Raw genomic sequence first — 24,874 nt, forward strand, 5'->3', positions numbered from 1 at the left:
TCTGTAACTCAGTAAATTTCTGACTCCCTGAGCCTATATATTCATACTCTAGATAATTCCATTCCACAGAGTTTTCATAACTCTCAAGGAAATTATTTTCTATTATGGAAAATAATGTCAGCACCTGGTGCCCTGATGTTTGCTCAACCATCAGCATACTGAAGAATTATCAGTCAGTAAAAGGAAAACTGAGGGTCCGCTGACTTCTCAGATAATTAGAATATAAGAATACAGAATCTAGATTCAGTTGTAGCACAAAGGAAATGATGTTTTCTTGCAGCTTGGAAGTTTATTAATAAAGGAGGTTGAACCAGTTGGTGTTACTTTCTTGAATCCTTCATCTCTGTGTCCTGGCTGTAGTGAGGAAGAGGACTAGCTGCTCTGCTGGCCACAGGTGATGTCATCCCAGGAACATGCTGAGCCCTCTCTCCTTGCTCCCTGTTGCCATAGCTGGGGTCCAGCATTATCAGACAGACTCCATTTCTGTTTCTTGTGCCTGGGCTGGAGGGATGATATTTCTTAGGATTCCAGCATAGTAGGGGCTAAATACCTATTGATTGTGATGCATCAAATTGAAAAATTTCCAGCCTAGTTTGGCCAGTTCCCCTTCAAAGAGACTAAGGCCTCCAGGGAAGTCTCACAGAGACTCCTGCATGCCACGAACCAAACAACATTTGAGAAACAAACAGATTCGCTGATCTGTGAGTGAGGAAAAACAAGGAAAAGGGGGAAGATCAAAGAGGTTTCAGGGGAAATTCACAATGCTCTTGTACTCTCTGCTCATGAAAGTTAACTAAGATATTCACTGACCTACCCATTCATTTGGATAAACTGTATAAATAAGATTTGTTTGCTTCATTTTGGAGAAGGGGATGCTATCAAACTCACAAAAACAATGCATGATCAAAAGATGTTCAGCTAGCAAATTTATGGATGTTCATAAGATTGTGTGGTTTTAAGTGAGCTCCTGGTATGCACTGACCTAACAAGAGGATCTCAGATATTGTACCTGATGTTAAAAGGGCATACATTACAAATAACATGGAGGACATAGGGAGATGGAGAGGAGAAGGGAGTTAAGGGAAATTGGAAGGGGAGATGAACCATGAGAGACGATGGAATCTGAAAAATAATCTGAGGGTTTTGAAGGGGCGGGGGGTGGGAGGTTGGGGGAGCCAGGTGGTGGGTATTGCGGAGGGCACATATTGCATGGAGCACTGGGTGTGGTGCATAAACAATGAATTCTGTTACACTGAAAAGAAATTAAATAATAAATAAATAAATAAATAAAGAAGCTCTATTCATAATGGCCCCAAACTGGAAACAACCCAAACCAACAGACAGATGGCTAAAGAAATGGTGGTATATTCATACTCTGGAACACTGCTCAACAATAAAAAAGAAGGAACCACAGATCTCTGCCACAATCGTGGATGAATCTCTAAAACACAGTGTTAAGTGAAAGTGGCTAAATACAAAACAGAACATAATGCATGATTCCATTTATGTGCAATTCTAGGACAGTCAAACCAATCTATGATGATAAATCAGAACAGTGGTTGTGGGATAGGGAATGGTGCAGGACTGTCTGGGCGAAGCACAAGAACACTTTGTGAGTAATGATAAGTTCCATATCTCAATGGGGTGAGGCATTGTGCACCCATACATTCTCCAAATTCATCAAAATGTCATTGAAGATCTGTATGTTAGGGTCGCCTGCATGGCTCAGTCAGTTAAGCATCTGCCTTCAGCTCAAATCATGATTACAGGACCCAGCGATAGAGTCCTGCATCAGGTTTCTTGCCCAAAAGGGAAACTGTTTCTCCCTTGGCAATGAAATATTACTCAACCATTAAAAAATGTAATTTTGCCATTTGCAATGACATGGATGGAACTGGAGGGTATTATGCTAAGCAAAATAAGTCAGAAAAATTCAATTATTATATTATTTCACTTGTATGTAGAATTTAAGGGAAAAAAACAGATGAACATGAGGAAGGGAAGGAAAATTTAAAAAGATAAAAACAGAGAGGGAGGCAAACCATAAGAGACTCAACTATAGGGAACAAGCTGAGTGTTGCTGAAGGGGAGGTGGGTGAGGGAATTGAGTAAGTGGGTGATGGGCATTAAAGAGGGCACTTGATGTAATGAGCACTGAGTGTTATATGCAACTGATGAATCACTAAATTCTACCCCTGAAATTAACAAAAAATTTTTTAAAAAGACATATATGAAATATACCTCAATAAATAAAATATATGTGGAAAAAAAAGGCATACATTGCAACCAGTGCCCACACATCCAAATCACTGTTAAGATGCAAAAGTTAGAAGAAAGCTCACCAAGTTCACTGCTTCCTTTCCAGCATGGAATATGTCCTACAACCTAAGTCAGTATCAGTTCCTTGGAGGGGAGTAGAAGCCCACGCAGTAACTTTTAAAGCAAATGGTTTTCCATCATAGATCTTGGACTATAGCTAGAAAATGACCAGGGATGACTTGGTAGGGTTGAGGGGACAGTATTTCACACCTGCAAAGTACATATCTTAGCTGCAGGTCCACCTTAAAACCACAATTCACTCTTCAAACTGAAAGAGATCCATTTCAATCCTGCATGTTATAGATGAGAAAACTAAAGCCCAAAGACTTTCCCAATAATCATGCTTTTCTATTTTTAAGTGTTTCAGTAACTGGCTTCCAATGTTAAGTCTACCCCCTCATCCTAAACATTCTTGACACCCCTCCCTATCACTACTGTGGGACTCTTACCAATGATGTTAAACACAGTTCTCTTTCTTGGCAATATTCTGGAGTTGGCCTATAAGAGATGATGTGTTTTCACTGCTCAGGGCAGTAAGGTCCATGTCTTTGAGTCCTTGATGGATTTCCCAGGACAGTTGTTCACTCACACTCACCATAGTCTCTTGAGGCCTAGATAATGGACAGAAAGCAGAATGGCCCTGGCATAGAGTCAAAGCCCAGAGAGCCCTAACAGAAGGCTGGTCCACTCTAAGCCCCCACCACTAGTAGACAGTAGGACCCCATGTACAGATTGAAAACCTTCATTGTTACTCTCAAGGTGACAACAAATTCACAAATATAGCACTATTTTAGACTTCAAAAAGAAACAAGATAAATTGGATAAGGGTTCAGGTCTATGATTGAACCCACTCAGTATACTTTAGTTCCTTAAATATTTTTTTAAGATTTTCTTGGGGGATTTTCCATAGTTGTGTTTTTTCTATTTCATCAGTTAAATTATAAATAAGTTAAGAGACCTAAATTTCTGATTTCTCTTTTTATTTTAGTTGTGGTACCCTACATGCAGTGATGATAAATCAATATTAATGATCAATTGATAAACTTCTGCATATGCATACACAAACCCAGTGTCACCCATTCAAATATGTAATGACTCATTTTTAGAAAACATGATAATGAATGCTTTGTAGTAAACTAGCCTCCACACTCTCCTCTTGGGAAGAAGTTTTGTTTTCTCTATCCCAAGCCTCAATATGACTTATCAAAAGGCACCAACAATCATTTCAGGTGGTTCCCAAGGTCCTTTTTGTGGTGTGTGATGACAAATAACCAATAATTACATTATCTGCCTATGTCCCCAAAACCATATATTATTTTCAACTCTAAAAAAAGATCTGTCTATGAAGCTTACCTGGAGTTAAATTCTTTTGTCAGGGCCTTGGTTATGTGTTTCAGTTTATTCACAAATTCAGGTGAGCTGAATAAAACATTACCAGAGAAACTTCTGGCTACTAGCAAGACTGAGGCCAGGATGATTAACTGGTGCAACTGGGACTCCATCTCCTGTAGCCGTATTCTTTTGAAAGAGGGTCTTTTGAAAAAGTCTTTTGAAAGAGGGAAGACTAGGTCAGGAGAGGAGGGTTCTAGTAGAGACATTAAATATAAAACAAAAGAAGCAATGCTCTAACACACATTCTTACCTCAGGGAAATCATCATTGTCAGGATCCCAGAGAAGAAGATTCAGGTAACCCTGGTATAGCACCATTGTGGGATTGGGGATTTCTGAGTTGTTAGTTGCCCAATTTGGAGGTGAACGATCCAAGCTTGAGGAGCTGGAAGAGCCAAGAGAACTTGAAGATGTTGTAGTGAGGTCTGTTGCTGCCTTGGTTAGCCATTTCGTGGTGCAATCAAGGAGACCTATGACACAAAAGAGAATATATAAGGGTTAAAAGCTAAGGTTTTAAAATATACTCTTGGTCCATAAATATTACTTTGTAGGATCTTCTGTCTTAGAGAAATATTTTTCACTACCTCTTACTCAAAAAAGAAACTTTTATTCACAATATATATTACCTTCCTCCCACAGCAAGAGTAAAAAAGGAAAATGAAATTAAAATGCCACATCTCTACCCAGAAGGATGGACTGTGAATAGAATACATGGGGAGTAGGGGAAAGGAAGGTTACAGATACTACTTAGATGTTGGTAAAGTTAAAGGATGTATTAAAATTAGTGTTAATCCTTGTAGCCTGTGGAAGAGTAGGCTTTCTAAACTACTGGGAAGAGGAATGGAATCTGTCAGTGTAACATAGACAGGGAGAGGTGGGGTGAAAGCAAAAGAAAAACACAGGGGAAAAAAAAGGTGGCAAGATAAGTTAAATAGGAAAAAATGCAGAAGTTGAAATTTTATCACAATAAGGTATTCAATGTTAGATCATTTATCACAATGTGAATCTTAAATATTTATATTCAATCTTTTTCCTTTGGAAAAAAAGAAATTTTATTCAAAAATTAGAAAATATCTTATTGAGAGGAGGGCAAGATGGTGGAGGAGTAGGGGATTCCATTTCAAGCAGTCCCCTTAATTTAGCTAGATATCTGCCAAGCCACTCTGAACACCCATGAAATCAGTCTAAGATGTAAGATTATACAGGGGCAGGGGATCATCAGTTGAGAGGTACGAAGGATGGAGTTGTGATTGCACAGACAGATGTCAAAGCATAAATGGAGGGGGAGGGGGCCACAAGAAGCTAGCCACTGGAAAGTAATACCTCAGTGCAAAAGCACCCTGCACTTGGGGACCAGTGATAGCTTGGAGACCTGCGGTTGTGAGACAGGAAGGGACTGATAACAGCACTCAAAAAGAGCAAGGGGTCTTAAGGGGCAGATATTGGGACCAGGTAGCTCCAGGCACAGACCTAAGCCCACAGCCCAAGGATCCACTGCAGCAGCCACCTGCCAGCTGGCGTACACTTGAGTCAGCAGTCTCTGGGACAGGAAGCTCCTGCTGCTACCACCAAGAGGACCTGGCTTGGACTGGAGCCCATGGTTCCAGGAATGGCAATGGCTGGGGCACAGGTTGCCTTCACTGGGATATCTCCCAGTTTTGGTGGCACTGGGGTATAGAGATAAGCTGGGGCCTTCGTTGACCACTGAGAGGGTCGCTGGGGGCACATCACCTGTGGGAGGCTGCAGTATTAAATGGCATTTGCAGAGGGGTGTCTGTGTATTCTGAAGGATTCAGGGAGGAGCAGACTGTGGCTTCCCTCTGAGGCACTGGTCCAGGTGCGGACAGTTTATTTTGCTCTGACCCTCTGAAAAGGCAAAGGTGAGAAAAGCCACCAGAGGACAAAAGCCTCCAGAGAACAAAAGGCTGGAAAACCGGTTTCCATGGAGCCTAGCCCCTTGATAAGGGGCAGGGCAACTCAGCCAAAGCAGGGTTAACTGAAAAGCAATGTGGCAGCCCCCTCCCTCCAGAAGACAAGTTGAAAGAATAAGAGGACAACAACCACAGCGTCCCCATAAAACTGTAAAACACCACCACCAGGGGAAAACAGTGTATTAACCTCATTGTTTTGCCTCACAGCCTGTCTATTCCTTAAATACAACTTTTCTCTCTCTCTTTTTAAATTCTTTCTCATGTTTCATGCTTTTTTTTAACCTATTTATCCTTTCAACTAGATGTTTAATATAACATATTCCATAGTAGCTTTTTAACTTGAACTTTTTCATACATATTTTTTTTCTTTTTTTATATATACAGACATTAGCTTCAATGTACTCCTTTGTCCTACTCAATATTATATATATATATATATATATATATATATATATTTGCATACACATATACTTGCACACACACACACATATCAGTTTTAGTTTCCCTGTATCTCTGAGAAGTACAGTTCTCTAACAAAGAGAACAAAATACACCCAGGAAGAATTGAAATACCCTTCTTTGCCCACATCAAGGGATTATAGCCACCTTCCTATCAACCCCCCCTTTTTATTTTGGGTTTATCTTTTTTTTTTTTTTTTGCCTGTTTGTTTTGTCTGTCTTTTTGTTTGTTTTCGATTTTGTACTTTATAAAGCTTACTCTTAGGTCTCATTTTGGCCTTTTTTTTCTTTTTGGTGGTGACTTCCAGTTGCTCCAAACCTTCCCAGGATGCACCTTGCCTGGATTGTGGTTGATATTTTTGGTTGTATACCCCTCAAATACAACTCAACAGAATAACTAGGAGGAGGAACTCCCAACAAAGAAAAGACCCAGAGACAATGGTCTCTCCCACAGATCTAATGGATATGGATCTAAGCGAGATGTCAGAAACAGACTTCAGGGTAGCAGTTATGAAGACAATAGTCTGGGGAAAATTATTAATGGCAACATAGATTTGCTAAGGGCAGTAATGAGAGTGGATCTGGCAGAACTTAAAAATGCTATCAATGAGATACAATCTAATTTAGATATTCTAACAGTCAGGGTAAATGAGGCAGAAGAATGAATTAGTGATCTGGAAGACAAACTGATAGAAAAGAAGCAGGAGGAGGCCTGGAGCAAACAGTTCAAAATCCATGAAAACAGAATTAGAGAAATAAATGACGTCATGAAACATTCCAGTGTCGGAATTATTGGGATCCCTAAGGGTGTGGAGAAAGGGAGAGGACTAGAAGATATATTTGAGCAAATCATAGCTGAGAACCTCCCTAATCTGGGGAATGAAACAAGCATTTGTGTCCTAGAGGCAGAGAGAACACAACTAAGAGCAAGGAGAGCAGATTGATATCCAGGTATGTAATAGTAAAACTCACAAATCTTAGTACCAAGGAAACCATTTTAAGGGCAGTTAGGGGGGAGAGATTCCTTACGTACAGAGGGAGGAATGTCAGAATAATGTCAGACCTGTCTTCAGAGACCTGGTAAACCAGAAAGGCCTGGCAAGACATATCCAGGATACTAAATATGGAGCCAAGAATTCTTTATCCAGCAAGGCTGTCATTCAGAATGGATGGAGAGATAAGGAGTTCCCAGGACAAACAGAGACTGAAATTATATGTGACCACTAAGACAGCCCTGCAAGAAATATTAAGGGGGTTCTATAAAAGGAGAAAGATCCCAACAGTGATATAGAACAGAAATAAACAAATACAATCTATAGAGAAAAGGACTGCACAAGCAACATGATGACAATAAAATCATATCTTTTAATAATCACTCTCAACATGAACGGCCTAAATGTTCCCATAAAATGACACAGGGTTGTAGTTTGGATTAAAAGACAGGATCCATCCACATGCTGTCTACAAGAAACTCATTTTGAACCTAAAGATGCACCCAGGCTGAAAGTGAAGGGATGGACAACCATCTTTCATACCAACAGACTTCAAAAGAAAGCTGGAGTAGCAATTCTCATATCAGACAAATTAGATTTTAAGCTGAAGACTGTAATTAGAGATACAGAAGGACACTACATAGTTCTTAAAGGGTCTAACCAACAAGAAGATCTAAGAATTGGAAATATCTATGCCCCCAACATGGAGCAACCAACTACATAAGCCAGCTGTTAACCAAAATAAAGAGACAAATTGATAAGAACACATTAACAGTAGGAGACCTCAACACTCCACTCTCAGCAATATTGTCTCAGCAATAGACAGGTATTCTAAGCAGAAAATAAAAAAAGAAACAAGAGCTTTGAATGACACACTGGACCCAATGGACTTCATAGATATATACAGAACATTCCACCCTAAAACAACAGAATACTCATTCTTCTCAAGCATGTATGGAACTTTATTCAGAATAGACTACATACTGGGTCACAAATCAGGGCTCAACCAACACCAAAAGATTGAGATTATTCCCTGCATATTCTCAGACTACAATGTTTTGAAACTGGAACTCAACCACAAGAAAAAGTTTGGAAGGAATTCAAACACTTGGAAGCTCAAGAACCATCTTGCTGAAGAATGTTTGGGTCAACCAGGAAATCAAAGGCAAACTTAAACAATTCATGGAAACCAATAAGAACAAAGACACATCAATCCAAAACATACGGTATATGACAAAGGCAGTCCTAAGGGGAAAATACATAGCCATTCAAGTTTCATTCAAGAAAACAAAAAAATCCTGGAACACTGGAAAGAAATTTAAAAAAAAAAAGAAAAATCCCAAATGCATAAACTATCTTTACATTTTAAAGATCTGGAGAATCAACAACACATTAAACCTAATCCACACACAAGAATGGAAATAATTAAGATTAAAGCAGAGCTCAATGAATTAGAAACCAGAAATACAGTAGGACTCATTAATGGAACTAGAACCTGGCTCCTTGAAAGAATTAATAAGATCAATAAACCACTGGCCAGACTTATCCAAAAGAAGAGAGAAAGGACAGAAATTAATAAAATTATCAATGAAAAGGTAGAGATCACAACTAATATGAAGGAAATAAGTACAATTATCAGAAATTATTATCAATAGCTATATGACAATAAATTAAGCAACCTGGAAGAAATGGATGCATTCTTGGAAACTTATAAACTATGAAAACTGAAATGGGAAAAATTGAAAACTTGAATAGATCAATAACTAGTGATGAGATTGAAGCAGTGATCAAACACCTCCCAAAAAACAAGAGTCCAGGGCCTGTTGCAGTCCCTGGAGAATTCTACTAAACATTCAAAGAAAAAATAATACCTCTTCTCCTGAAGCTGTTTCAAAAAATGGAAATGGAAGGAAAACATCCAGACTCTTTCTATGAGGCCAACTTTACCTTCATCCTAAAATCAGGAAAAGACCCCATAAAAGAGGAGAATTTCAGATCAATATCCCTGATGAATATGGATGCCAAGATTCTCAACAAGATAGGATCCAACAGCACATTAAAAGGACTATCCACCACGACCAGGTGGCATTTATCCCTGGGATGCAAGGATGATTTGACATTGGCAAAACAGTCAATGTGATAAAACACATCAGTAAGAGAAGAGAGAAGAACCACATGGTCCTCTCAATTGTTGCAGACAAATCATTTGACAAAATACAGCATCTTTTTGTAATTAAACTCTTCAGGGTATAGGGATAGAGGGAACATTCCTCAACTTCATAAAATCCATCTAGGAAAAACCCACAGTGAATATCAATCTCAGTGGGGAAAAGCTGTGAGCCTTTCCATTGAAATTAGGAACACAACAGGGATGCCCACTATCATCACTATTGTTCAACATAGTACTAGAAGTCCTAGCAACAACAATCAGACAAGAAAAAGAAATAAAATGTATTCAAATTGGCAAAGAAGAAGTCAAACTCTCTCTCTTTGCAGATGACATGATACTTTATGTGGAAAACCCAAAAGACTCCATCCCCAAATTACTAGAACTCATACAACAATTCAGTAATGTGGCAGGATACAAAATAAATGCACAGAAGTGAGTTGTTTTCTTATACACAAACAATGTAGCTATAGATAGGGAAATTAGAGAATCTATTCCATTTACAATAGCTCCAAGACCCATAAGATACCTTAGAATAAACCCAACCAAAGAGATAAAGGATCTATACTCAAGGAACTACAAAACACTCATGAAAGAAATTGAAGAAGACACAAAACATGGAAAAGAAACTGAAGAAGACACAAAAAGATGGAAAAACATTTCATGCTCATGGATTGGAAGAATAAACATTGTTAAAATGTTTATGCTGCCCAGAGCAATCTGTACTTTTTAAAATTTTTTTTTATTTTTCAGCATAACAGTATTCATTATTTTTGCACCACACCCAGTGCTCCATGCAATCCATGCCCTCTCCAATACCCACCACCTGGATCCCCCAACCTCCCATCCCCCGCCCCTTCAAAACCCTCAGATTGTTTTTCACAGTCCATAGTCTCTCATGGTTCACCTCCCCTTCCAATTTCCCCCAACTCCCTTCTCCTCTCCATCTCCCCTTGTCCTCCATGCTATTTGTTATGCTCCACAAATAAGTGAAACTGTATGATAATTGACTTTCTCTGCTTGACTTATTTCACTCAGCATAATCTCTTCCAATCCTGTCCATGTTGCTACAAAAGTTGGGTATTCATCCTTTCTGATAGAGGCATAATACTCCATAGTGTATATGGACCACATCTTCCTTATCCATTCGTCTGTTGAAGGGCATCTTGGTTCTTTCCACAGTTTGGCGACCGTGGCCATTGCTGCTATAAACATTGGGGTACAGATGGCCCTTCTTTTCACTACGTCTGTATCTTTGGGGTAAATACCCAGTAGTGCAATGGCACGGTCATAGGGAAGCTCTATTTTTAATTTCTTGAGGAATCTCCACACTGTTCTCCAAAGTGGCTGCACCAACTTGCATTCCCACCAACAGTGTAAGAGGGTTCCCCTTTCTCCACATCCTCTCCAAAACGTTGTTTTCTGTCTTGCTAATTTTGGCCATTCTAACTGGTGTAAGGTGGTATCTCAATGTGGTTTTTTTTTTTTTAAGATTTTATTTATTTATTTGACAGAGATCACAAGTAGATGGAGAGGCAGGCAGAGAGAGAGAGAGAGAGGGAAGCAGGCTCCCTGCTGAGCAGAGAGCCCGATGCGGGACTCGATCCCAGGACCCTGAGATCATGACCTGAGCCGAAGGCAGCGGCTTAACCCACTGAGCCACCCAGGCGCCCTCAATGTGGTTTTAATTTGAATCTCCCTGATGGCTAGTGATGATGAACATTTTTTCATGTGTCTGATAGCCATTTGTATGTCTTCATTGGAGAAGTGTCTGTTCATATCTTCTGCCCATTTTTTGATATGATTGTCTGTTTTGTGTGTGTTGAGTTTGAGGAGTTCTTTATAGATCCTGGATATCAACCTTTTGTCTGTACTGTCATTTGCAAATATCTTCTCCCATTCCGTGGGTTGCCTCTTTGTTTTTTTGACTGTTTCCTTGAGCAATCTGTACTTTAAACGCCATCCCAATCAAAGTATCATTGACATTTTTCAAAGTGCTGGAACAAATAATCCTAAAAGTTGTATAGAACTGGAAAAGACCCCAATCACTAAGGAAATGTTGAAAAAGAAAAAAAAAAAGCAGGAGGCATCACATTTCCTGATTTCAAGCTATATTACAAAGCTGTGATCACCAAGACAGTGTGGTACTGGCACAAAAACCGACACATAGACCAGTGGAACAGAATGGAGAGCTCAGATATGGACCCTCAACTCTATGGTCAAACAATCTTTGACAAAGCAGGAAAAAATATCCAATGGAAAAAAGACAGTTTCTTGCATAAATGGTGCTGGGAAAATAGGACAACTATATACAGTAGAATGAAACTTGACCATTCCCTTATACTGTACACAAAGATAAAATCAAAATGGCTAAAAAACTGCAGTGTGAAACAGGAATCCTTCAAAATCCTAGAGGAGAACATAGGCAGGAACCTCTTCAACACCAGCCACAGAAACTTCTTTCAAGACAGGTCTCCAGAGGGAAAGGAAACAAAAGTGAAAATAAATGTTTGGGACTTTATCAAGATAAAAAGCTTCTGCACAACAGAGGAAACAGTCAACAAAACAAAGAGGCAACCAGCAGAATGGGAGAAGATATTTGCAAGTGATACTACAGACAAAGGGCTGATACCCAAGATCTATAAAGAACTTCTCAAATTCAACACCCAAAAAAATAATCAAGTCAAAAAATGGGAAGAAGACTTGAGCAGACATTTCTTCAAAGAAGACATAGAAATATCTAACAGACACATGAAATAGTGTTCATCATCATTAGCCATCAGGGTAATTCAAATCAAAACAACAATAAGATACTACCTTACACCAGTTAGAATGGCAAAAATTAACAAGGCCAGAAACAACAAATGTTGGAGCTGTTGTGGAGAAAGGGGAACACTCTTACACTGTTGGTGGGAATGCAAGTTGATATAGACACTTCAGAAAACAGTGTGGAGGTTCCTCAAAAACTTTACATTAGAGCTACCCTATGACCCAGCAATTGCACTACTGGGCATTTACCCCAAAGATACAGATGCAGTGGAAAGAAGGGCCACATGCACCCCAATGTTCATAGCGGCAATGTCCACAATAGCCAAACTGTGGAAAGAGCTGAGATGTCCTTCAACAGACAAATGGATAAAGGCGAGGCCCATATACACATGGAATATTACTCCGCCATTGGAAAGGATGAATACCCAACTTTTGCATCAACATGGACGGAACTGGAGGAGATTATGCTAAGTGAAATAAGTCAAGCAGGGAAAGTCAATTATCATATGGTTTCACTTATTTGTGGAACATAAGGAGTAGCATGATGGACATTAGGAGAAGGAAGGGAAAAATGAAGAGGGGGTGAATCAGAGGGAGAGATGAACCATGAAAGACTACAGACTCCAGGAAACAAACTGATGGTTTTAGAGGGTGTGGGGGGATTCTTTAGCCTGGTTATGGGTATTAAGGACGGCACATATTGAATGGAGCACTGGGTATTCTACACAAACAATGAATCATGGAATACTACATCAAAAACTAATGATATACTGTATGGTGACTAGCATAACATAATAAAGGAAAATTAAAAAAAAATTATCATTGTAAGAAGGCAAACCCAAGGTCAAATCCTCCTCTCCTACACTTAAATTTTAAACACACCAGGTTGCTTATCAAGGAGTTCCTGAAATTTAGCTTGTTCATACTGGACAGAATGTTCCTGCAGGTAGGGTCGAAGGCTCTGGATACTATAGTTCACCATGTCCATTTTCATCAGGCCCAGAACATGGAAGATACCCCTGTCATAAGGAGAAATAAAATATTTACACTATGAAAGGAAATCTATTGTGGAGAGATGGAACTCAAGCAAGGTTTCCTAAAATTCCAGCATTTTAGAATTAAAATGGACCTTAAAAACAATAATCCAACTTCAATTTACAAATAAGAACACTGTGGTTAGGGGACAACAGCCACAGAGTGCATTGTTGTCAGGGGTAAGGACGAATATGTCTTCTGTCCTTTTAGTTACCAATGTAGAACTCTTTCCAATATTGCCACTATCTTCTCAGAATGAGTATTCAGTGGAAGGAAAATGACCAAAGTCCTAACAACCACCTGTGAGGACTCGGAATGATGATAATTAAATTTCTATCTAATTGGGCATACTATTTACCTTTCTGGGTCTTGATTCTCCCAGCTGTGAAACAAGGATAATCTTCATTGATGTCCCCTCATGGGCTTTAAGTTAAGATACGTAGGAAAACATTTGGGAAAAGGCTATTTGAAATCTCTGGAAGAAAGAATTATTGTACTCTCTCTTAGCATCACTTCTTAAAAAGGGTACAAATGATCTGAAGATCACCAAAAAGGCCTTGAGAGTCTGTCCTTGGAAAATAAAAGCCAATAGTCTAGGGAGCAAAATAACAGGTATTAGTCAGGGGTGCCTGGGTGGCTCAGTGGGTTAAACCTCTGCCTTCGGCTCAGGTCATGATCTCAGGGTCCTAGGATCGAGTTCCGCATCAGGCTTTCTGCTCAGCAGGGAGCCTGCTTCTCCCTCTCTCTCTGCCTGCCTCCTTGCCTACTTGTGATCTCTCTCTGTGTGTCAAATAAATAAATAAAAAATTTTTAAATAGGTATTAGTCAGTTCTTCAGTATAGAAGAGCTAGACAAGGCAGGAGCTATAACACAGTATCAGGGAGAGAGCTTTCTGACATAGTTGTTTAAGGCAGATTTCAGGGACAGTATATTTCGTTTCTCACTTTAGTAACTGCACAGGATCTGTCATGCTTTCTAGTTTCTGCACTGCTTCATCGCGGACTGGTGCACATAGGAGGGTCATCAAATTGAGAATGTAGTTAGAGAGATGAGGGACATCCAGGGCCCCATGTTCTGCTTCCTGCTTAAGGATATCCATGTCCAGAGCTTCTTCAATCTCATTTCTTAAGCGGTTCTGGTGTGGTAATAGCAGTGATAACAAGATCTGTCCATAAAAGAAAATCAATGGAGCGAAATTGTTTAGAAACCCAATCACTCTCCAATAAAAAAACTTCTTGAAATAAAGACTATGTCTATGTCTTTTGGAAGTCTTGAAAATAGGTCTCTAAATTTCTTATAGAAGAATATTATTTCTTTCTGGGACACCTGGGTGGCTCAGTGGGTTGGGCCTCTGCCTTCAGCTCGGGTCATGATTTCAGGGTCCTGGGACTGAGTTCCACATCAGGCTCTTTGCTCAGCGGGGAGCCTGCTTCCCCCTCCCTCTCTCTGCCTGCCTCTCTGCTGGCTTGTGATCTCTCCCTCTCTGTCAAATAAATAAATAAAATCTTTTAAAAAAGAATATTATCTCTTTCGGTTTAGGGGCCAATTATAGTTCAAGGCTTCACTGGTATCAGTAATAACAATAGTGCTATATAATATTCTGATCATAAGGATATTAAAATATGAATAAAAATAAGTGTTATAAAAATAGTGCAGGATATAAAATATATAAAATACACACCACCACAAGGTGATTGAAGCACTATTAATAAGGAATAAAGACATTTTTTGATTATTTTTACTTCAAAGATCAAAGATAAAATAAGTAAAGAACCATTAAAGGTCACTTGAAATAGCCTTTTGACTCAAAAGTATAAGCCTTTTGGCTCAAAAGCCCTTGTGGGCAAGGGATCCTTTACTCACTTATGTGCTTCTTAAAAACAAGACATAGTAAGTGATTACTGAAAATCTTTTTAATTGAATGACATACTGTGCCATTATAGCAACATATCACCTTTTGAGCTTCATATCATGCAAAGAATAAAAGCTTCTCTAGATGGTCTATTTAAGTAATGGACCATGTTCAGGGGGGCGTTATGCAACTTAAGATATTGATAATCATCAACAATCCACAGATTTGGTATGCTCAGGAACTTAACATCCACAAATGGGAGGGTTGTTACTCACCTCCTTAACTTCTTTTAAAAGTTCAAGAGCACGGCTGAAGTCAGGGGGAGTACTCAATGGTTGCTCCTTCAGATGGTCCCAAAAAGCATTGTACATTGTCTCCATGAATCTGCCTTCCAAACTGTAAAAAGTTTAAATAAGCAAATTGCTCTTTACCCAAAGAACTGATCATAATCAGGATAATTATTTCTTAAATCCCAAATAGCATTTAGGATCATGAAAGATCACAGAATTGCCAAGCCAAGAGCTATAGTTAGCTCTTGAATGAATAAACTAAATTTAGTGTCAAATGCAAAGATGTTAGCCAAATCCTCTCAGGAGGGTATCTCAAGGTTCCAGAGGAGCTCTCATCCTGCAGTAGGAAGAACCATGAACTAGGTAGGGAGTTAAGCCCTTGAGTTCTAGCCCTGGTTTTGCATCAAACATAAGTGTGTCCCCTAGTTTCTTTTTTTCCAGACAAAAAAAGAATTTATATTATACACTCCCATATACAAAACCTCAAAACAAGCAAAATAATATGTGGTGTTAATAATCAGAATACTGGTTACCTTTGGGGAGAATGGTTAACTTTCATTGGTAAAGTGCTGTATGCCTTAGTTTCTATATCCATAGACTTATAGGTTCAACTAGATGTTCTTTTTCTTTCCATTTTGAAATCTAAGAAAAAAATTCCTCCTTGATTACTCATTATCATCTCCATTTAAACCTGTTCCTTGTTTTTGCAAACCAGAAAGCTTAACCCTTTTCCCTCAAAAAATACAAAATGTACATGATTTTGTTAAAACTTTTACAAACAATTACAAAGATAAATGGGTAAAAAAGTCAAAGTTCATCTCCCAACACACCAATCCCATTTGTGAGATAATACATACATAATTGGTGTGTACTGGAGTCCTTCTAACTGCTTTCTCCTCAAACATTTTATCTACTTGGTCACCAAATTCCAGAGATTTTGCTTCCAAAATATCTCTATCTATTGTCATTTCCTATATGAACTATTGTAGTAGCCTGTTAAATGGTCTTCCTTCCCCAACAAAGTCCTATGCAATGCCACATATTCTTGCTAAAATCAATTATTTTTCTAAGATATACATCTGGTCATGTTGGCATGCTCATTTGAAGTCCTCTCTGGGCTCCCTATCACCAGAAGGATACATGGTCTCTAAAACCCTTTAGGATCCTCTTCTGTCACTTCTACCTTATTGCCTTCCTTCTTCTAACACACTGCTCCAACAATAACAACCTACTTAAAATGAATATATAATGTCTTTCACTAGTCTATGCCTGTGACATGACAGTTCCAGTTCCAGGAGAATCCTTCCCCACCTACCCCCCCACCCCAGACCACCTGAAAATTGCCCGTTCATACTCCAAAACTCAAGTGTTACCTTATGAGGAAAGTCTTTCTTGACACTCCTTGGGCAGCTGAACAAAAACATAGAATTCCATATACTAGATGTCAGAGAACTTATCATTGCACAGTAGCTATCTACTATTTGACTATCTCTGATACAGAAGCCTCTTGTGGTAAAGCTAGCATCCTAGTCACCTATATGTTCCCAGCATTAAGGATTGTTCCTTACACCTAGTTGGTACTCAGTTTGTTGTACACATATCTGACAATAAGATTTTCCTTAGAATCTGTAACTATAATTAGTGTTATTTTATAAGACCAAAGGTAAAACCAATAGTCAATATCTATATACAAAATAGATAAACCCATATTCTATTTCAACTTTGTTTTTGTTATACTTTTTGCATTGTTACACTAGAATAAGGCTGTTAATAACAGAACAATTAAAAATCAAGCTCTGAATAGTATTATTCCTTCTGCTTCATTTACCCACCCCTTATCACCACCACAAACCCAGCCACTTTAACAGATCTTCACTCTCCTAGTTTCACTTCCTCTGCACCCTAGCCAGCAGGAAAAAATCTAACTCGAGTTTCAGAGATAGTAAAGGTGAGGAATATGCTAGGACATTTGTATTTTGATGGAAACCTCTTTGGAAAAGCTGTGCCTGGCATGAGTACCTGTTAACAACAGGTAAGGGAAAACTAAGAAGTGTGGAGATCAAAAGAAACACAGAGCAAAGTGTTTTAGAAATAGAACCCCTAAACTGGGAAATTAGAAATGCTATACAATTAGGGCACAACAAATTAATTTACCCATTTAACTATTAACAAGCTATTATAAGTATTTAATTCAGGGGTGCCTGGGTGGCTCAGTGGGTTAGGGCCTCTGCCTTTGGCTCAGTCGTGATCTCAGGGTCCTGGGATCGGCCCCACGTTGGGCTCTCTGCTCAGTGGGGAGCCTGCTTCCCCACCCCCTCTCTCTCTGCCTGCCTCTCTGTCTACTTGTGATCTCTGTCTGTCAAAGAAATAAAGTCTTAAAAAAAGAAGTATTTAATTCATAAAATTTTATTTATGTCTTGCAATATGAATGTAATTAATAAGAACCAGAATAAAGCCTCATTTTAGAGAGGCATTCTTTAATCAATGTGGTTCTGATCTTAATTCCCAAAATTGTTATTAAGCTGCTTATAAGGCCGGAATGTTCTCTGAAATTTTTTCTCATGAAGAGTTGGCAATACCACTATTAGAATGGTACTCTTTTCACCAGTACCTGTTTGATCTGTAGACAAAAGAATAACTTTCATGAACTATTTCTTCCAAGGCTGTCTAAAAAGATCAAAATTAACTCTGTATTTCATTATTAACTGGGATACCAAAATAAACATTCTGACAACAACATCTTTGGTTTAATTCCTGTTTAAATATATATTTTTTTCCACTTTGACATGAAACTAATAATTACACTGGTAATTACACTCCTCTGTTTTATTTGTTGGTACAATTTAAGACATACTCAAAATTAACTGCATTAATAAAAACGCTTCAATCCTGATCAAGAGTCATTTGTGTTATATGCTTATCACAGGAGGAGTAAAATGAAAAAAAAAATAGAAGAGTCCATACCTGTTGGAAAGTAAAACACTCTCTTCCATACGGAAATGTTGGTTTACCATGATTTCATGAGCAATGCTAAGTTTAGAAACTTCATTAACTGTCTCTATCAGATCTGTGACAGAAAGTACTTCAGGTCTGCTCTCTGGAAAAAGGTACAGCAGTCATTAACAGAGATCCCATACAAGTAAAATTTCTATTTTTTATAGATTCTCTCAATGAAGTAAGGGCCCCAAGTTTAGATCCATAAAGCAGATCTTACATAGATTCACTCAATCATTCTAGTATTTGAGGTTTTCTGAACTTTTGCCCTTCAATAACATTGGAATTCTCAGAAAAGTCAAGCATGAACAAAAGTTTATGAAAAGCAAAAAGTGAAACTGATTTCAGAACCCTTTGCTTGAAATGTTAAAATTGTAAGTAAAAAACAGCAAATAAACACTGGTAAATTATGGTTTATAAAATAAATAATTGTCTAGGGGCACCTGGGTGGTTTAGTCAGTTAAGCATCTGACTCTTGATCTCACCTTAGGTCTTGATCTCAGGGGTGTGAGTTCGAGCCCAATATTGGGCCCCACGCTGGGCATGGAACCTACTTAAAATAAATAAATAAACAATTTTCTAAAAGTTGCTATTTCTGGAACACTAAAAGAAATTTTTAAATAAATAAATAAATAAATGGGGGAGACAAGATGGCGGGGAAGTAGGAGGAGGTGCCGTTTCAACCTGTACCCTAAAGTGAGCTGATTACCTACCAAAGAACTCTGATCACCCATGAAATCAGCCTGAGATCAGAATTATACACATCTGAATCTCTACAGCGGCAGAAGATGCCAGTGGGCAGGTAAAGCAGAGTGGGAACGTCGGACTGATATCAGAAGATGAACAAAAGGGGGAGGGAGCCCCCAGAGGCGACCGATTGGAAAGTAATACCCCAATATGAGAGTGCCCTGCGTCTGGGGACCAGCATTAACTTGGAGTCTGGTTGAAAGCACTCAAAAAGAGCAAAGGATCATGGGGGGAAATTGTGGGAATCAGGGCAGCTAGTGACAGGGGCTTAAGTCCCTGGACCCAGGACAGCCTCCCCTGGCACTGAGCCAAAGAGAGTAAGGCAGAGAAACAAGGTCTTGGTCCCTGAGTTGCCAGCGCACCTGAGAACGAGTGCTGCCCAGCACCCGTGAGGGGTTGGGACCCTTGCCAGCCTGCAGAACGCCGCGCCGTACTATCAGAGCCTGAGACGTGCATGCCCCACACTCTCCCCTGAGAGAGGTGTGCGAAGGCCCAGCCCAGTGCTCTTAGACCCGCACCATACTATCAGAGCCTGAGACACGCATGCCCCACACCCTCCCCTAAGAGAGGTGCGCCTAAACCCGGGGCTCTTAGACCTGGAAAGACCAGGCACTCCCATCCCGGGCAAGTGGGAAAATATCAGTGTGAGATCACTGCTTAGAAGCTCTCTGGTGGTCTGGAGCTGCCCAGACAGCTGCCGCTGCTGGGGTTTTGGGTATAAGCAGGAGATCCTGCGTCCCCAGGGACCGCAACACAGAACCTGCTCTGCCAGTGGCCAAGGGGGAAATTATATGGGCTCTGCAGCACCCACAGGGAAGCAGACTGAGGCTTCTCTCTGAGAGGGAGGTCGGGGTGCAGTTTGCTTTCCTCTAAACCTCCAAAAACCATCAAAAGCTGTCAAGGTGAGAGAAAACAAATGAACAAACATAAAATCCTCCAGAGAACAAAGGCCTGAAAAAACTGGTTTCCTCAGAGCCCACCCCCTTGAGGGGGGTGGGAGGACTTAACTCCAAGAACATCATTGACTGGAAATCCACGTGGCAGGTCCCTCCCCCAGAAAACCAACAAGGAAAGAAAAAAAAAAGATGAAAAAAGAACAACCACCACTACTTCATAGATACAACTATTATTTATAACTCGTTCCCACTATTCTGGTTCATTTTTTTTTTATATAGATAATTTTTTAACCTATTGACCATCACAGTGAGATGTCCAGTACACCAAATTCCATAATAACCATCTAACCTGAACTTTTTGATACATATACCTGTGTTTTTCTTTTGCTTTTCTATTTAAATTTTTTTTTAAATTTTAGTTTAGTTTAGTCTAGTTTATTCCTTTTTTATTTTTAATTTCTAATATTCATATAGAGTTAAACTTCAAGGTAACCCCCTTTCCCCAACCAATGCTACCCCTATAGGTAAACCAATTTTTAATCCCCCTTTATCTCAGGAAAGTTGAGTCCTTTAACAAAGATATTAAGATATATCCAGGAAGAATCAAAATAACCTTCCTCGCCCACACTGAGAATTGATAACCACTCTCCCAACTTTTTATTCCACCAATGTTTCTGTGTATTTGTGTTTGTCCTGATAGTATATAAATCTTACACTTGGGGTTCTTTTTGACGAGGCTCTTCCTTTTTTTGCATATATATATATTTTTTTTTCTCTTGTCATATACTTTTATCAGTCTTTTTGTTTGTCTGTATACTTCATAAATCTTACCTTGGGGCCCATTTGGGCTGAGCCTTCTCTTTTATCTTCCCTTTCTTTCCTGTCTCTCTCTCTCTCTCTTTTTCTTTTTCTTTTCTTTTTTCTCTCATTCGGGTGAGGAATCCTGATTGCTCAGAAGCGTTCCAGGGTGCACTTTGACTGCACCACAGTCAATACATCCAGTTACATCCATTCAGTCATCTCTCACCAAAATGACAAGGAGGAGGAATGCCCAACAGAAGAAAAATACAGAGGATGAGCCTTCTGCAACAGAGCTAATGGCTATTGACATAGACAATATGTTGGAAAAGGAATTCAGGCTAACAATTATCCAGGCAATAGCTAGGTTGGAGAAATCCATGGATGACCAAACGAAATTGATTAGGGCAGAACTGAAAGCCACCAGGGATGATGTTCACAATCTTACGGCAGAACTGAAAGCCACCAGGGATGATGTTCAAAATGCTCTCAATGAGTTCCAATCTAATCTAAATTCTCTAAAAGCTAGGGTAACTGAGACAGAAGATCGAATTAGTGATCTGGAGGACAAACAGTTAGGGAGAAAGGATCAGGAGGAAGCCTGGAACAAACAGCTTAAAAGCCATGAAAACAGAATCAGGGAAATAAATGATGGCATGAAACGTTCCAACATCAGAATTATTGGAATCCTTGAAGGGGAGGAGAAAGAAAGAAGTCTAGAAGATATAGTGGAACAAGTTGTCCATGAAAATTTTCCCAATCTCACGAATGGAACCAGTGTTCATGTACTAGAGGCAGATCGGTTTCCCCCCAAGATTATAGATTCTCGAAAGTCCTCGAGACACCTAATAGTAAGAATGAATAATTATAATTGTAGGCAAACCATCTTGAAAGCAGCTAGGACAAAGAAACTCCTTACGTAAAGAGGAAAGCCCATCAGAATAATGTCAGACCTATCCACAGAGACCTGGCAAGCCAGAAAGGGCTGACAAGATATATTCAGGGAACTAATGAGAAGAACATGCAGCCAAGAATACTTTATCCAGCAAGACTGACATTCAAAATGGATGGAGAGATAAAGAGTTTCCAAGACTGGCAAGGCTTAAAAGAGTATGCGACCACCAAGTCGACACTGCAGGAAATATTAAGGGGGGTTCATAAAACAGAAAAAAATCCTAAAAATATCATTGGACAAAAATATAGAGACAATCTACAGAAAGAAAGACTTCAAAGGTAACATGATGTCAATAAAAACGTATCTATCAATAATCACTCTCAATGTGAATGGCCTAAATGCACCCATCAAATGACACAGGGTTGCAAATTGGATAAAACGACAGGGCCCATCCATATGTTGTCTACAAGAGACCCATTTTGAATCTAAAGATACACCCAGACTGAAAGTGAAGGGATGGAGAAGCATTTTTCATGCCAATGGGCCTCAAAAGAAGGCCGGGGTAGCGATTCTCATATCAGATAAATTAGATTTTAAACTAAGGACTGTAGTCAGAGCTACAGAAGGACACTACATAATTCTTAAAGGGACTATCCACCAAGGTGATCTAACAATTGTAAATATTTATGCCCCCAATATGGGAGCAGCCAATTACATAAGAAAACTATTAATCAAGATAAAGAGTCATATTGATATGAATACATTAATAGTAGGAGATCTTAACACGCCTCTCTCAGAAATAGATCACTGAAGCAGAAAATCAAAAAGAAACAAGAGCATTGAATGACACATTGGACCAGAAGGATCTCATAGATATATACAGAACATTCCAACCTAAAACAACAGAATACTCATTCTTCTCAAGTGCACATGGAACCTTCTCAAGAATAGACCATATACTGGGTCACAAATCAGGACTCAACTGATACCAAAAGACTGAGATTATTCCCTGCATATTCTCAGATCACAATGCTTTGAAACTGGAGCTTAATCACAAGGAAAAGTTCAGAAGGAGCACAAACACCTGGAAGCTAAAAACCACCTTGCTTAAGAATGCTTGGATCAACCAGGAGATCAAGGAAGAACTGAAACAATTCATATAGAAACCAATGAGAATGAAGACACTTCGGTCCAAAACCTATGGGATACAGCAAAGGCAGTCCTAAAGGGGAAATACATAGCCATCCAAGCCTCCCTCAAAAAAATTGAAGAATCCAGAATATGCCAGCTGTCTCTACACCTTAAAGAACTGGAGAATCAACAACAAATCAAAGCAACTCCACACATAAGAAGGGAAATAATCAAGATTAGAGCTGAGATCAATGAGGTAGAATCCAGAGATACAGTAACGTATCAATGAAACTAGAAGCTGGTTTTTTGAAAGAATCAATAAGATTGAGAAACCATTCGCCACACTAATCCAAAAGAAAAGAGAGAAAGCCCAAATTCATAAAATTATGAATGAAAGGGGAGAGATCACAACTAACACCAAGGAAGTAGAAACAAGCATCAGAAGTTATTATCAACAGTTATATGCCAATAAGCTAAGAAACCTAGATGAAATGGATGCAATCCTAGAAAACTATAAACTCCCAAAATTGAACCAGGAAGAAATTGACAACCTGAATAGACCAATATCAAGTAACGAGATTGAAGCGCTGATCAAAAACCTCCCAAAAAACAAGAGCCCAGGACCTGATGGATTCCCTGGGGAATTCTACCAATCTTTCAAAGAAGAAATAACACCTATTCTCCTGAGGCTGTTTCAAAAAATTGAAGCAGAAGGAAAATTTCCAGACTCTTTTTATGAAGCCAGCATGACCCTGATCCCCAAACCAGGCAAAGACCCTATCAAAAAGGAGAATTTCAGACTAATATCATTGATGAATATGGATGCTAAGATTCTCAAAAAGATCCTAGCAAACTGGATCCAACAGCACATTAAAAAGATTATCCACCATGACCAGGTGGGATTCATCCCTAGGTTACAAGGATGGTTCAACATTCGCAAAACAATCAATGTGATAGAACAAATCAATAAGAGAGGAGAGAAGAACTACATGGTCCTCTCAATTGACAAAGAAAAAGCATTTGACAAAATCCAGCATCCGTTCCTGATTGAAACACTTCAAAGTATAGGGATAGAGGGAACATTCTTGAACTTCATAAAATCTATCTATGAAAGACCCACAGAAAATATCATCCTCAATGGGAAAAAACTTGCAGCCTTCCTGTTGAGATCAGGAACACGACAAGGATGCCCACTCTCACCACTCTTGTTCAACATAGTATTAGAAGTCTTAGCAACAGCAATCAGACAACAAAGAGAAATAAAATGTATCCAAATTGGCAATGAAGAAGTCAAACTCTCTCTCTTCGCAGATGACATGATTCTTTATATGGAAAACCCAAAAGACTCCACCCCCAAACTACTAGAATTCATACAGCAATTCAGTAATACGGCAGGATACAAAGTCAATGTACAGAAATAGGTGGCTTTCTTATACACTAACAATGAAAAGACAGAAAGGGAAATTAGCAAATTGATTCCATTTACTATAGCACCAAGAATCATAAGATACCTGGGAATAAAGCTAACCAAAGTGGTAAAGGATCTGTACTCGAGGAACTACAGAACACTCATGAAAGAAATTGAAGAAGACACAAAAAGATGGAAGACCATTCCATGCTCTTGGATCAGAAGAATAAACATTGTTAAAATGTCTATACTGCCTAGAGCAATCTATACTTTTAATGCCATTCTGATCAAAATTCCACCGGTATTTTTCAAAGAGCTGATCAAATAATCCTAAAATTTGTATGGAATCAGAAGAGACCCTGAATCACTAAGAAAATGTTGAAAAACAAAAATAAAACTGGCGGCATCACATTACCTGATTTCAAGTTTTACCTCAAAGCTGTGATCACCAAGACAGCATGGTACTGGCATAAAAATAGACACATAAACCAGTGGAACAGAGTAGAGAGCCCAGGTATGGACCCTCAACTCTATGGTCAAATAATCTTTGACAAAACAGGAATATTGAATATTTGAATATTTGAAATGAAATCTTATCTGGATTAAGTTGTGTTTTAAGTGTAAAATACACGCCATAAAAAAACTAACACTTATTTTGCACCCACTAAGTTCTGAGATGGTATAGTATATTAAGTTATGCTTAATTCGGTATGGGTTTTGAAAAGCCAGTTTTTGGAAAGCTGATAGATCTTATAATTCCAGACCCAACACTTTTCTTTGATGCCACTAGTTCAGTCAACAG

General features: G+C 39.0%; 1 protein-coding gene across 1 annotated transcript in view; it reads right to left on the reverse strand.

Annotated features, from left to right (window-relative positions):
* Positions 1–274: 274 nt before the first annotated feature.
* Positions 275–24,874, reverse strand: part of LOC116862536 (T-complex protein 11 X-linked protein 1-like) — a 53,194-nt gene continuing 28,594 nt past the window's right edge. The window contains exons 3-11 of the mRNA XM_032849861.1: positions 18,168–18,300; positions 15,189–15,309; positions 14,006–14,226; positions 12,909–13,045; positions 3,954–4,179; positions 3,673–3,852; positions 2,783–2,930; positions 2,530–2,561; positions 275–699 (exon numbers count right to left, since the gene is read on the reverse strand). Of these exons, the coding sequence (XP_032705752.1) occupies positions 618–699; positions 2,530–2,561; positions 2,783–2,930; positions 3,673–3,852; positions 3,954–4,179; positions 12,909–13,045; positions 14,006–14,226; positions 15,189–15,309; positions 18,168–18,300 (1,280 nt within the window). The 3' untranslated portion in view covers positions 275–617. The remainder of the gene's footprint in view (positions 700–2,529; positions 2,562–2,782; positions 2,931–3,672; positions 3,853–3,953; positions 4,180–12,908; positions 13,046–14,005; positions 14,227–15,188; positions 15,310–18,167; positions 18,301–24,874) is intronic.

Source organism: Lontra canadensis, unplaced genomic scaffold, assembly GCF_010015895.1.
Source record: "Lontra canadensis isolate GAN:19392208 unplaced genomic scaffold, GSC_riverotter_1.0 scaffold255, whole genome shotgun sequence".
NCBI classification, from domain to species: domain Eukaryota; kingdom Metazoa; phylum Chordata; class Mammalia; order Carnivora; family Mustelidae; genus Lontra; species Lontra canadensis.